Source organism: Hippoglossus stenolepis, chromosome 21, assembly GCF_022539355.2.
Source record: "Hippoglossus stenolepis isolate QCI-W04-F060 chromosome 21, HSTE1.2, whole genome shotgun sequence".
In the NCBI taxonomy this organism is placed as follows: domain Eukaryota; kingdom Metazoa; phylum Chordata; class Actinopteri; order Pleuronectiformes; family Pleuronectidae; genus Hippoglossus; species Hippoglossus stenolepis.
In genome coordinates this window covers 1,977,186-1,992,054 of record NC_061503.1, presented here as the reverse complement: position 1 = coordinate 1,992,054, position 14,869 = coordinate 1,977,186, and the positions used below count along the sequence as shown (strand labels likewise).

Below are 14,869 nucleotides of genomic sequence, written 5' to 3'. Positions count from 1 at the left end.
TTTTGTATGTAAATTTATAGTTTACAATTAAGTATGACGCCATCTATACAGCATTTTTTGCAAATATAAACTTCTATCTGATGCAAATACCGAGCTCCTGTAGGATGTAGGTGTGCTTTGCATAATGGAATATCACAGAGGACAGTAAGTGTAGCAGTCAGGGTACCAGCATCTCCAGGGCCTTCTTTACCTGTATTTAGTTTGTGCTGCTGCTCCAGACACATCTGAATAATAAATGCAGTCAGGGTTCACATATTTTGTTGTGATGCATTTAGGTTTGCAAGGATTTTTCTTTTTGCGAAAAGACTGCAAACCACGTCTAGAAACTCAGAAACAGTTTCAGGCTAGAGCAAAAGAAATTGGTTGACAAAACACTATGAGATTGAAGACACATCTCTTGTCAGTCTCAGGAAGAAAGCAAATAGGAATATTTTCCCTATAAAAAAAACTAATATATTCTTAACTGTTCAGGATCATTTGATTGAACTGGACAGGTAGGTGGCTGTTGTTCAGTAAACATTTGATTCAAGGCAACATGCTAAAGGTGCTAACAGAAAAACTTGCAATCACTGAAACATAATTATAAGGTTCAAGGTTAAAAGGTGCAAAGTGTTAATTGTCATATTTAACAGAAATTAGAAATAAAGAACACAGTCAGAATGATGTATGGGTGCAGTAGTTGGTGTCAGGTGTAAGCAGGATGCTGTTTAGAGCTGCAACACAACAGCAATGTGTTGTTTGAGAAGAAATGTGCGCCTGTTAACACAGGACGACTGTTTCCATCAGCGATCACAGAACCACTAGGTTTGACTCACAGAACATCGTGAACCCAGTGAACCTCTCTCTTCCTAACCAATATCACATCTGTGTTCTGGGTTCTTACTGTCCACACTAAGTCTAAACATGACGCAGCCTCTGAGACATCGAGGCTTCCTGGGTTCTGTGGCAAGCAGAACTGTTTATTAGAAAGTTAAATCCCTCTCATAAAATCATAAACATTATGGGCTCTATTGGAGTTTGCCCTTTGTACATGAACGATGCAGCAGGAGATTCTGCGCTCAGATCTATTCACAACAACACAGAAATCTCTGAAGTATGCAGGTGAGGGTTGGTGCAGCAGCCAGAGGCAGGATATTAATTCTACCGGGGAGATCATGTGTTTTTGTTGACAGCACATCAACACCGGGGTGGCCCATTATCACCCAAAGCTCGCTCTACATCTCTGTGTCTTCTACATGCATGGCACCGCCTTTTTGTCCTGAATTATTTGTATCCTTTTTGGGGGGTTTTCAGTTTTGCATGTGTTGCATGTTAGAAACAACATCAACACACCCACTCACTTACGATTAGTCCTCCAGAAGATCTCTTGGTGTGTTCTTACATTGGTTCATTCGGACATTATCCAGAGTTTTAACTAGGGTACTCCGGAGGAAACCCGTGGCCTCTCACATGCAGCCCCTCTGGAGAATGTCAGGAGATTATCCTGAGTTCAGTGCATGTCTGAAAGCAGCTTCAGTGACTCTTTCTGGGCTCTATTATGCCGTGTTCTTATTTTGAAATGTTGCCCTTCAGTGTCTGCTGTTGACTTTACCTGCCGTCCCAGTATGTTTCCCACCTTTTGTGATCACCCTGCCCCAATTAGATGCATGTGTTCTCATAACCTGCTGCCCTGGTGTGTATTTAGTCCTCGTTTTTCCCTTCACTGCTTCAGTCTATCTGCTCAGTTTCCCTGTTTCCTCCGGCTTCTGCTCTGTTCCCTTGTGTTTACCAGTTGTTTAAGTTTGGATTTGTCTGCCATCTGTAAGCCTGTCTATTTACATTATAATATCTTCTCTGCACCGACCCGCCTTTGTCAGGAGTCTATTATGAGTCCACATTGGGGTTGTGAAAGCCTCTTAGCATAACATCTATATTAACAACCTCAGCTTATTAACAGTGAATAAAAATGCACCGTGTTCATGGTTTCCAGAGTTAGTCTCTTTGTTAATGCAACAAACCAGTGACATCTTCTATTCCCTTTAAAAGCCAGTTGAGCTTGCACCTGTAATAAGAGAAAACGTTTCTGCAGAGGAAAGTATTTAACTTTATACAAGAGCAGATCACCTGTTTGTGTTTGCAGGTGTTGTTTATAGTATACAGTATATATATATAACTTGATAATGTGCCTTAAAATAAGAGTGAAATACTGCAGCACTGACTTCAGAGGAGGGTTTTGTTGTCCTTTTCCTCTGCCTGAGGATTGCAGCACACCGACAAAGCGACTGACCACACCTCATTTTAAGACCAACACACCCATGGGTGCTCAGATAAGCTTAAGTGAATTTTTCTATTTAAAGGTGAGACTAAAACATACAAAACTGCATCGGTGTAAAACTAGTAAAACTGCTTTATGCTTTGTAACATCATGTGCTGATGCTAAACTAGACTCAACACATGATGGACCTGCATGCATAAATACATATTAATCTGAAATGAGGCTCGTCTGACTACCAGCTTCTCCAAATCCCCAAATATTCCCTTCACTCAGCTCAAAATCACTGATGAACCAGTGTTTGATTTCACTTGCAGTTGAGACATATTCACTGATGTTTCAATTTTATCTAAGACATATGTCTCTTACAGCTGAAAATACAGTTTCTCATACACCAGCTCTGTAAATATTCTAAAATACTAAGTCAATTTGCCTTAGTCAATTTAAAAGTAACTAGTATGAGGCAGCGAATGATCACACTCCACACTGCATTGTCACCTATGAACATTATATAACCCACTGCAGTACTGGAGCACTGAAGGATCCAGTTGATGCAGTTAAATCAGAATCACTGATGCAGAATAGTTGCATGAGATGCAAAACGCCAGCAGCTGGGAGTTACAGAGGACCCTGTCTGTCGAAACCCTGTCAGCTCTAGTCTGGGAAATGAGTATTTCGTGCTAGTATTTTGTGACACACATTACAAAGTAATCCAGCAGTACAGTGGCAAGTGCAAGTCAAGGTGGAATATCTGGAAGAGATTCTTCTATATTATTGAGCTAATGAGTTGTTTACTTTGATGAAATTCAAAATTAGCATCGCTGTGGTAACTTAAATAAAAGATTGTGTCTTCATGTTTGAACTGGAAATCTGAACGAAGCCACAACTGAACCTATATACAGGACTTGGGAAGGTGTGCTCAGACAAGCTGTGTGACGGAAACTACAGTTTACATTTTGTCATCTTCCCCCCGGGAGAACAGTAAGGTGACAACGGCACCTGTCAGATTAGAATATAAGTGATGCTGTCGTCTGGACCTTTGATTGTGTTCACAGCATCCAATGACAAGACGTAACAAGTGACTCTGACTGACCAGCAGCAGCTTGACAGAGGGAATAAATGTGTTTTGAACATACTGACTTCTAGCCTGGTAACTATTGTGGCTGTTACTATAATCTTTTACATTGACCGATACAATTTTCCATCTTTTACACACAGATTGGTCAGCGTCCTCTGATGATACACTGTAAAATAGTGCCACCAGTGTCAGGTCTGTTCACAGCAGTGAGAAAGTGGAGACTTTCTAATATAACTGAGTCAAATGTGAACAGATCCAATATGAAACCAAGAAGATGAATTGAGATGCAATTGCTTAGACTCCATTAAGAGAAGGTCGAGGTAATTCCGAGGTTTCTTCAAATACAACAGTAACACAGAAGGTGCAACACAGTGTATTTCCGTGGTGTTTATCTGATCCCTGAGTAATACATTCACTGAATAGTCAGTGTGGATAAGAGAGCCCGGATGTGCATGGGTGAGGGAGCAGCACGAGAGAACAGAACGACGACAAATGTATTTGTTTTGCTCGTCATCCATTAATCATCAACAACCATTTATCTTCCGCTGTGGTCTTGATGCCTGCTGACAGTGAGAAAGGAGAAATTAATAACCCTCCCCCCCACTTCATTAATAAAAATAAAAAAAACATGAGTCATGAAGAAATTTCTCATCTCATCATTAGATCCTCCTCCGCCACAACATTACATCTGCACTGCGGCTCTGTACAGGTTCTCTTAAGCTGCTCATTCCAGTTCCTCTTTCAGGTGATAAAATTTAACAACCTTGTGGCTGAAATTTTTACTTAAAAATTATATTTATCCCTTAATGGGAAACAAAAGGCAAAGCTATAAACCACAGGTGGGGAACCTTGTTCCTATCAGGAGCACTTCAAACATCATTCCAGGGCCAAACTACATTATTAAACACATATCACAGCGCTCTGAGGAGATGGCTGGAAGTGTTGTCTTTGGCAAAGTGTCTGATGCCTGATGCCAGAGAGAAAGACGGGACAGTTCCTGCATTAACCTTCAGTGTTTTTTTTCAACACTGTTCCATCTCATTTATCTGTGACTGTTTGTCAAGAAAAACTGACACTTTGGAACAATTTGACCTTGTCTGGTTCGAGCAGCTTCACAGCAGCAACAAGGTGAGAACCCTCATTCTCCTACTGAATGAGGGTTCAGCTTCTTAACCATAAGCTCACTCACCACAGAACAAGCCTGTGTAACATTGTCTCTGTCAGAATGTGGTGTTGTGAAAGGTTGCTGGACACTAATGCAGAAAAGCATTAGTTTAATCTTAGATAATTTCTCCTTAAACTCATTCAGTTTAGCTGCATGTTCCAACTGTAACGGTGATGAGATTGGTCTTTTTCATCACTGGGACCACGTCCCCACAAACTAGGCACTGACATGATTACATTTTTTTTTTTTTCAACAGAAAATAACAATTTCTTAATTTCTATTTAAAAGCACAACATTTGGGATCTACTTTTCTTGACAATCACCATGATGCTTGTCAGTGATCACACATAACAACTCTGTTTATGTTTTATGTTATTATACACAGAAAATGTTATGTTTGTCTGAGTTGCTTTTTCTGCATTTGTGAATTGTCTTGCAAGTCATATATGGCCCAAAAACCAGTTCTCCCCCCTGCTACATAGCAATGCAATCATGTTTGCAAGTGCTGTGTGTTTGACAGAGTAAACTGCTGCAATAACACCCACAAACAACTCAGGTTTGATTAAAAAAAAATGTGTTCATTCATTTAATTTATAATGCTAGTTAAATCTCTGCTGTATAATTGGAAAATGTGGATCTTGCAGAGAAAGCAAACTGGGCTGAATGGATTGTCATTGCAGTGTGGATACTGATGCTTAGAAACGAGTGATTACTTCTCTGTACTGCAGCAAAGTTGAAGGAAAGTTGGTTTTCAATGCCTCTTCAAAATTTACCGTGATCAATACTCCAATCAGTGCAGTGCGAGAGGTTCAGTTACACAAAAAAAACATTTTATCTTGATGTAAACATTGTGGAGTCAATCTGTTTTGAAATTTGTTAATGTCTATTTTTATTTTCTGAAATTGACAATGATCTAAATAAAGTTTATGCATGTTGTTTTGAAGGTTTGGTAATTCCACCATTCCATCACAGTAGCTAGTCCAAGTAGCATAAAGCAGCATTAGTAGTAGCAAGTAACATAAGATATATTTCTAATAGATAAAATACAGTTAATTCAGAAATAAAAGAAACACATGACCCTTGAAAACAATTAACAAATAAAACTTTGATTCTAAAGTAAAAATGCTTAATTCTAATTAAATAACTGAAAGCATGGGGTGATGACCGATGCCAGTCAAACAAACACCGGTAGTCAAGTGTTTTGTGTTCAGGACAGCAGCTGCACAAACAGGATCACACCACTTCTCTAATATAACTGTTGAGGAACTGTTTGGAAACACAGTGTTGATACAGTGTAATGACAACAGCCGCCTGGTGGACAGGGATCAGTGCCAGTGAGGAACCATGTGACACGAGGAAGAGTGTGGATGATTCTGTCCAGGATGAACAGAGAGCGACAGACTCACTGTCACTGTGTCCATCACCACCTCCTCTGTGCTGGTGTCTCACAACCTACTGGTCATCTCCCAGTCTGTGTGTGTGTGTGTCTCTGTGTGTGTGTGCGTGTGTGTGCGTGTGTGTCTCTGTGTCTTCACGCTCACCCCGTCAGCCTTCTCCTCTGTGTTGGCCAGCATCTCCTGCAGGGCTCGTACTGACAGTGACTGCTCCAGGACAAAGGTGCAGATGGACAGGTCTGGAGGCACATTCTGAGACAACGGGACACAACACACATGTTTCATTACTTATTGTTGACTTAATCTTTACATGTTTGACACACGTTTTACACAGGACAGTAACTTCTTCTTCAGAATTTCTTCATCTGGTGAGGTGACCCACATTGGTGTGGGGTCAACAGAGTAGAAACACTTCATGGATTTAAATGTCTTTGGTTAGACGTCTTTTTTAAAAAATTTAAAATACTTGTATAAACATGGGTTTGCTGTGCAGTTGTTATGCTGCATTCAAACCAAACATGAAGCAAATTCTTTAGTTGCGTCACTCACGCAACTTTGGCTGTATTGAGTAAGGGCACGGTCAATCATAAGCGAATGTATCAGTGGAGAATCTTTGCCTCCAGTTCACTTCCATTCTGTGCCGGTGCAGGGGCGAATAAAACATTCACTTCTTGTGGTGAAGCACAGCTACAGCATGTGTGGAGTTCAGCCTTTGTGAACAGTGACTTGCGATTTCACAGCCTTAACAAATTGCAACAAAGTTTGTGTGGTTGACCACACTTGGCTTGTCATTGGTGCCACATCCTGCACTGCCCACATTCTCCAAGTGAGGATATGTAATTTGACTGGGCAGGTCATTCTTATTCGCCTGCATTCGCACATGTGTCATCATCATGATGCAAATACCACGGTCACGTCTCCTCGCATCCTCGTATTGACTTTGTGTGTCAAGTCATCACGTGAAAAGGTGGTTGCAGCATTAGAAAGCAGTAAGTAGATGGGGTACTTTATTAGGAGAGAACAAATACAAAATAAAAATAAACTGAAAATTTAACTAAATCAATATGTGAAATGAAATCCAAAGCGTTGTATCCTCGGTGGAAGTCCTGTGTCCATTCATCCATCAGTACTTGTTAGTACATGGACTTTGCCTCACCCAACCTCACCCAAATGGCAGAAAGTGTAATGTTACACACCTTACTTACACACATGGTGTGCATGTCATATGTGCGGTATTGAGATATGAGGTAGGAGATAATAAAAGCTTGTATCAGTACCTTGGAGTTTGAGATGGATTCAAGGAAGCAGAGTCTGTTTCCGAAGCCTTCAGCAGCCAGACAGAGTTTCTGTTGCTCCTTGTGGATTGTAGCGGTGCACTGTAGGACCACCTCATCATCCTAGATACACACACACAGACAGACAGACAGGATAGAAGTTAGAGGTCAATGCATTTTTTAACCCAGAATCACTGAGACATTTTGCGTCGCTTGTTGTAGCTGCTAATAAATACAGAGGGTTCTCATCATCTTCATCAACATGTGTTGACTCCGGAGGAAGAAGTTGAATCCAATAGGCAACACTGTAAGTATCTCTCAGTAGAGTCTACATGCCAGGTATCCAACAATCCTGAAACTGAGGCTGAAGCCATGTCCCACCTTTCCACTGCCACCACTGCAGGTGCAGCCTGTTCATCGCTCATCAATTCATTAACGTAACCAAACTTGTTTTTTATTTCACTACCAACACTATGGCATTTCACACCTGGATGTGAAACCCTGGTCTGAACCAGGCTTCTTGTCTTTGTTTACATTTACATACTTGATTACATTGATACATTGTTTGGTTTGTAGACAGGCGTGCATCTGACATCGGCATGTTGGCTTTCCATTTGAATTGAGAAAATTAATAAACCAGTTCACTTTGTTCATTTTGTTGCCACTGCAATATCATAATGAGTCTAAGGAATGTGAACATAACTTCTTCACTGGTCACATAGTTCCTGATTTAAACTGAGTTTTCATTTAAGGAAATGTTTTGTCCTGTTTCTACCTCTGCTAGATTAATGTCTTTTGGTTGTATGCCTCAATCAACCAGTTGCAGTTTACATCCATTACAGAGCGTGGCATTACAACAGACTAGCAATGTTTGATTTGTCTCACACACACACACACACACACACACACACACACACACACACACACACACACACACACTGTGTACTCACAGTGTGTACTATCATGTGGCTACGATAAGCTGCTTATCAGTCAGTCACAGTAACAGCATAACAGCATGTCCCACATCAGAGTGTTACAATCAATTAAAAATATGTCTGCTCACATATCACAGCAGCTTAATCTAATCAGCATACATCTGTTTGTATGCCCATAAACACTGTGAGTGTTTTACGATGCCAAGTGACTGTCTAAAGGAAACATTCTGAAGCAGCAGACAACTGTAAGCTGGACAAAGAAAGTGATGTGTGGTTTCCAGAGGTGAAGTCACAAACCTTATGAAATCCCATGCATCACCACAATTACATCACAGCCCTAGTCTTAAATTGGAACAGCATCTCATTTATAAAGGGTGCAGAGGAACCATAAGATTATATTTATAATTACACATCTCATATTTAATATCTACAATCCTCCTCCTCTTCATCAGATTATTGTCTCATCAATAGTATTATTACAAACATGACTTCTTCTTCACGGAGCCCTTGTGCTTTATCGTTTGCAGATCCAGGATCGCTGCAGCAGTCACATCGTGGATCGAGATGGTGGATTGTGATTGCCGATCGTGACCATGATGGTGGATCATGTATCACAGATCGTGATGGTGGATCATGATCGGGATGGTTGATCAACAATCGTGACTGTGATGATGGACCGTAGATCGTGATTGTGGATGGTAATCTTCGATTATGATTACAGCTAGATTGCTTTGATATACAAAATTACCTCCTCACATATTCTACCACTGCTGACAACGCCTCTATAATTACAACTGTGGCCACTTCGCAATCAATCTCTAAAATGTCTTCTGGTCCAGGGGCACCAGGGGATCAAGTGATGCATGGAGGGAATTCAAAGAATACCCCAGACAAAGACAAGGAGGGAACCCGGTGCATAAACAGCAACCACCAGAAACATCCCAGTACGACTCTCATGTAGCTGGACTGGACTGAAAACACTCACATACCACAAACCACTGATCAGCTGATGATCTCTGTTGGTATGTCCCTCCTATAAAAACCTGTTGCGAGTACGACTCCAGTGGTGAATGACGTCATCATGACATATCTCGAGTTGAAACTAACAATTCATTTCATTATAAATCATTTTCTTGATAGTTTTGTTTAAAAATGTAAGAAAATAGTGAAAGACGTCTGCTCCCCTAAAGGCTACGAGGATGTGACAAACTGTCTACAACACAAAAATGTTGTAATTGTTAAAGCCTGCAAACATTGGAAAGATTTAGTTATTACCTTTCTGTCAAATGATAAATCAGTTCATTGACCAACTGCTGAGGCTCTGGACGGAGTAGCATACATGATTTCTGTAGTGCAGATGTAGGACAAAGGCAGGTAGGTGCAGTGAAGAGTATTTCATAGACGGGCTAACAGTCAGCAGTAGGCATGTAGTCAAGCAAACAAAGTCCATGTGCTCAAAGAACACAAAGGGAAAACCGCAGGAACAAAACAGGAGCACGAAGGGGGAGATGGACAGATGACAAAGAGGACTGGGAGCACAGAGACTGAATACACAGGGAGGCAGGGATAACTGAGGACAGGTGAATCACATGAGGGCAGGTCAAACAACAACAACAAGACAAAGACGGGAAGTTAAACAACCCGATACAAATGGTAAGAAACATCAAAATAAAACTTCTTTTTACGAGGGCAGATCACCAGTGTCACGCCAGCAATTAGAGTGTAAGAGCACATGTTCACAGTTCCTCTTGGTGGTATCAGTGTCATCAGATCTTCTTGCCCTGATAGAATCATATTGCATGGTGTGTTCACAGTGATGCGCAAATTAGCATCAGTGAAAAATGACAAGCTGTCATGATAGTGCCACGCTCTGACAGATCAGAGAGGACTTTTCAGAAAGATGCTTGTGGACACTTGTTTCTTTTTTGATTTCACTTCCTGGAGTTCCTCCCTGAGTGTCCTTTGTACCCAATCATTGCCTGTTCCTGTATTCATGTGCAGCTGGGCGTGGCTTCTGGCTCTCGCCTCCCGCCGACTTCCCCACACAAGTTTTATCCTTCAGTCAAGACCACAAAGACACTCAGGCCAGCCCTCTCAGCCACGCTTCATTGCAGCATCACTTTATTTGCTAGTACATCCTTGTTAGAACCAGTAGTTTTGCACAATCGCTTTTCAACGCCTTCTTTGAACTTTTTGTATTAAAGCTCTTTTTGAAACTCTACTCAGCTGTAGTGTTTCCCCATCAGAGTCCAACCACTTATCCGTCCTACCAACGCCTCTTCTGTTGAGATACCCAAATAAATCTTACTGTGCCACCCACAGTCTGCATTTCATGCACTCTCTATTTAATATATAATGCACTGGTCTATATTTACCATCTGCCATGTCAGCATTTTGAGCAGAACATTTACCCAGAATCTAGTGCCCTGAGAAATTCCAACAATTGATCAAAAAGGTATGGCATGAATGCTATTGCTAACAATCCCACAATACAAAACTCTGCAGGACCATCTGGAGAGTTTCATGAACCATGTCAAATAAAGAAAGAAACTGCAATCCCAGGACAGTCTCCGGAGGGGCTGTATGTGTGAACACAAAGGTCCAAGTTAGAGCCTCGGAATTTTCCCCGGGGTTTCTCTGGCCAGTCCCCTAGAAGAAATTCCACAGAATGTCTGGAGGAGCTGATGTGAGAACACCGCAGGAGATCCTCTGCAGGGTGATTCTTGAGAGCTCTCTCCACAAGAACTGTGAACAGACCCAATGTGGTTAGAAAATGGCAACAAAGTAGGAGGGGACAAAGTCTCTCCCAGGGGACAGTTCTGGTGAACGGCCTGCTGCAGTCTGAAGCAGAAAGTGTTTTCGTAGGTAAAACTGAAAATGATCCAGTGTTATATGGTTCCAAGTAGGGAACACTTGTCGTAAGCTGCATCGGGAATTCAATGGTCCCTGTGTTTCTGATTCAGACATGTGAGCTGTGGGAAAACCATAACACACAGATACGCAGATCCATGTAAGGTTTCTTTAGAAACCAGTATAATGTTTTAATGACACTTCTAATGTCTGGCACATTCACCCTCTCCTGCCCACACACATGCACACATAACAAATGGTCAGGTATCTGAGCTGTCTACTATGGCTATCGTTACCAAGAATCATGCCTCAGTGACATTTATTATGGCTCACACAAACACACTCACACAAACACACACATACACATACACAGATGGAAAGGAACTGCTCCCTGCATGAAGACGTCTGGTGTCTGTCAGCAGCGGTTTGCATTCCAGCCTTCTATGGAGAGAGAGAGAAAATGATAAAGGGAATCAATGGGAAAGAGATAGACACAGACGGAGTGATAGAAACCACAGCAGCAGTTGTCAGTCACATGACGTAATCGTAGATTTGTAGTACGAGTGTGTAACTTTCATCTAGTCATTAAAGTGGAAACCATAATTGTTGAGGGCTGAAGCTGAATGTCTTCTAATGACCACTAGGGGCTGACTCAGAGACAGACTGCATTCAATAATACGTCCTGCAAACTAATTTACAAACTCTAATTGGTTGTTTGTGGTTTAGATTACAAACCACAACTTGATTAAAGGGAAAATGCAGTTTGTTTTTTAACTTTGCTTTCCTTTTCCCCAAATCATCGAAACCCTGATCATATGTTCTATCCGTACAGGAAATTGCTGAGACGGCAAAATTTTGCTAAAAATCCATTGAATGGTGTAACAAACACACACCGTCTGACACTCACAGCTTGTGAATAAGATGACACTGGATTAGCAATTCTACCAAATTAGTTGCAGGTTAAACTTTATTGAGTGTCCCTGAAATGTTAATAATCATCCAATACACAGGGAACACATGTGCACACCTACAGCAAAAGTGTCTGGTGCAGACTGGAAACATATCTGACTGACCTGTGGCCTTGTTTCTAGCTACTGCGATTGTCTGATTTTTTGTGGTGTTAAATCTCAATTATCATAAATCTAAGTAATTTCATTGCGTGTTGACCCACACACTAGATTCACAGCTCCCTTCTAATGGTAACATCAATCAGCCAACATATATAGTAAACACACACACACACACACACACACACACACACACACACACACACACACACACACACACACACACACACACACACACACACACACACAGGGGTCTTAAAGTCTCAAGCAGCTCAAAAATCTGTAACACGACCAACACAACATTCAACTTTATCCGTCACTACACAACACACTGGTCAGCTAATAACCATGTCCTTTTCTCAAATCACTCCGAACACCCTCCATTCTGTGTGCAGGGAGGGTACGGAACATTAAAGGTTCAGCGTGTAGAAGTAAGTTACATCTAGTGGTGAAGTTGCATGTTGCAGGTGAATAGCCCTCACCTCACCCTCCCCTTATAAACATAAAAGAGAATCTGTGGAAGCCTTCAGTTGTCATAAAAACTCAAAAGGTGTTTAGTTTGTCCAGTCTGGAAAAACATGGTGGCCTCCATAGAGAGGACCCGCTCCTGATGTAAATATAAAGTATTTATATATAAAGGGCCCTTTTCAGGGTAAAGAAAACAACAATTCTTACAATTTAGATAAAACACACTAGGATTATTTTATATTCAATTTCTGCGAATAGATCCCTTTAACCTGAATCTTATATGCTGAACCTCTAAGTGACACCCAACACATGTGTTGTGTTTGCCGTGCAACGCACTCCATACAGATGTTATATCTGAGTGACAAGCAATCCAAACATTTACTTAGAAAGTGCTCAAACTAAGACAGACGTTTATTATTGTAGACATTAACAATGTTACACTTTATTTACGATCATATAAATCCTTCTCTGGTGTTTTCATTTGATTGCAGAAAGTGTTGTGTATTTTGAGGCACTGTTGCAAAAACCAAGCAGCTTAAAAATATCGGATAAAAAGGAAAAATTACAACAAATAAGCTTGGAAGTGACTTTAATTTGTAAGTAATCGTTATTAGGAGTGGTTGCAACCGTTCCAGTCATACAGACGGAAACTTGTCCTTGCCACTGTATTTATACCTTACAGTTTAAAGAAGGAGCTGTATTCAGCTGAGTGTGACGGCAGAGTGGGAGTCGGGCGGGGTCTGGTTTAAGAAAGGCCCCTTGTGTGCGTCTACGGAGAATGTCTGCTCTCAATCATTCTGTGCACATAAACTTTGTACAATAATCAATGGCAGATTTCTGCACTGTTAATTTCATTGTGCAGCTCCCTCGTATTTAATATTTGTCATCATTTACATGACCGCCATAGGTCTTCTAAGAAAGTTGCTGTGTGGCTAAAATGGACATTTTTATAGCAACATACCAAATTACGATATGATGATGGAAGTGATAAAACTGCAGTTATCAGCTGAATCAGTAGCTTCCCTCAGCTTTATAGTGAGTCTCAGCTTGTTTATCTGTCTGAACCACACCTCTGCTGTTCTGCTTCACTGTCGCCGCTCTCACAGCGCCACATCAGAGAAACGCTGTCCTATACCTGCTCAGCAACAAACACATAGACACAGCCATGAGCAGCTGGTGAACTAAGTGGGACATTTAGATGTTTCCCAGTAGGTGGTGGAGACCAAACACAGAGCTACAAGAGAGGGAGCACCGTGAAGTACAAACAAACACCACTCATATGATGGATGTGGAAATAAAGGGCTGTTTGCTAACAAGTAACCACATTGAATGAAAAGGTGATGAGATGAGTTCACACATTGTTTCCACTCCTCCCAAGTATCCAAAGCAAAGATCGCTATCTAAAGGCTTCCACCATGAAGCAGCTGTGTTAGATGTGATGCATTTAGCAACGGACTAACATTGCAAAGGAGGAAAGGACTATAGCAGGGTAAGAAAACTAGAATAACAGAGAGTCACACAACCAGTGGATGAAAAGAGCCCATGCTTTTCTGTAGGAAAATAGACTTAAAAAAGAGGTGGTGTTCATTTACAATGTTTCAAAATACTAGCACAGACTGTATGAGCTTAAATATATGTCCAAATACAGTAAGTATCCACAGTGTGTGTGTGTGTGATATTGTATACTATAAGTATATTTCAGTGTGTGTGGGAAGAGGAAGCTATTTTTTTCAGTTGCATGCATGCACGCACGCACGCACGCGCACGCGCGCGCACACACACACACACACACACACACACACAAACACACACACACATTTTTGTGAGAACACTAATTGACATAATGCATTCTATAGCCTCTCTAGCACTCTCCCCCTGTGCCCGTGCCCCTCAAAGCTGCATCTCAACACAAACCTACCCCCAACCATCACAACTAAATATCTAACCCTATCCCTGGACCTAAACAAAGCTCTTTGAAGTTGTGATGACAAAATGTCCTCACTTGTCCAAAATGTCCTTCCTCCATAAGGTCTATAACTCAAACAGGTCCTTACAAACATAGAAGTACACACAGCTCTACACAAGTGTTTCCACAAGCATAAAAGCAACCGGGGGAAAAAAAAACTGAAATGTGCGCACACTTACAAAAGGCACATTAAAGTGCAGGGTCAGTGCTCATCAGAACGACACTCGACAGCAGCACAGAGCTGAATACACAGCATCTTGCACAACAGCTTATTCAACAGTAGCAGTCAGAGCAGACATTAAATATGACCACAGTGGGGGCAGACAGAGACAAACAGCCAGCCAGACAAAGAGAAATGGACAGTCAGATGAACAGACAAACAGACAGACAGATGAAAAGAGACAAAGAGACAAACAGAGAA

The 14,869-nt window shown here is 41.3% G+C and overlaps 1 protein-coding gene across 1 annotated transcript in view; it reads right to left on the bottom strand.

Annotated features, from left to right (window-relative positions):
• The window catches only part of ryr2a (ryanodine receptor 2a (cardiac)), a 162,231-nt gene that overhangs the window by 105,187 nt on the left and 42,175 nt on the right, over positions 1 to 14,869 (bottom strand). The window contains exons 2-3 of the mRNA XM_047338421.1: positions 7,166 to 7,285; positions 6,036 to 6,140 (exon numbers count right to left, since the gene is read on the bottom strand). Coding sequence (XP_047194377.1) covers positions 6,036 to 6,140; positions 7,166 to 7,285 — 225 coding nt within the window. The remainder of the gene's footprint in view (positions 1 to 6,035; positions 6,141 to 7,165; positions 7,286 to 14,869) is intronic.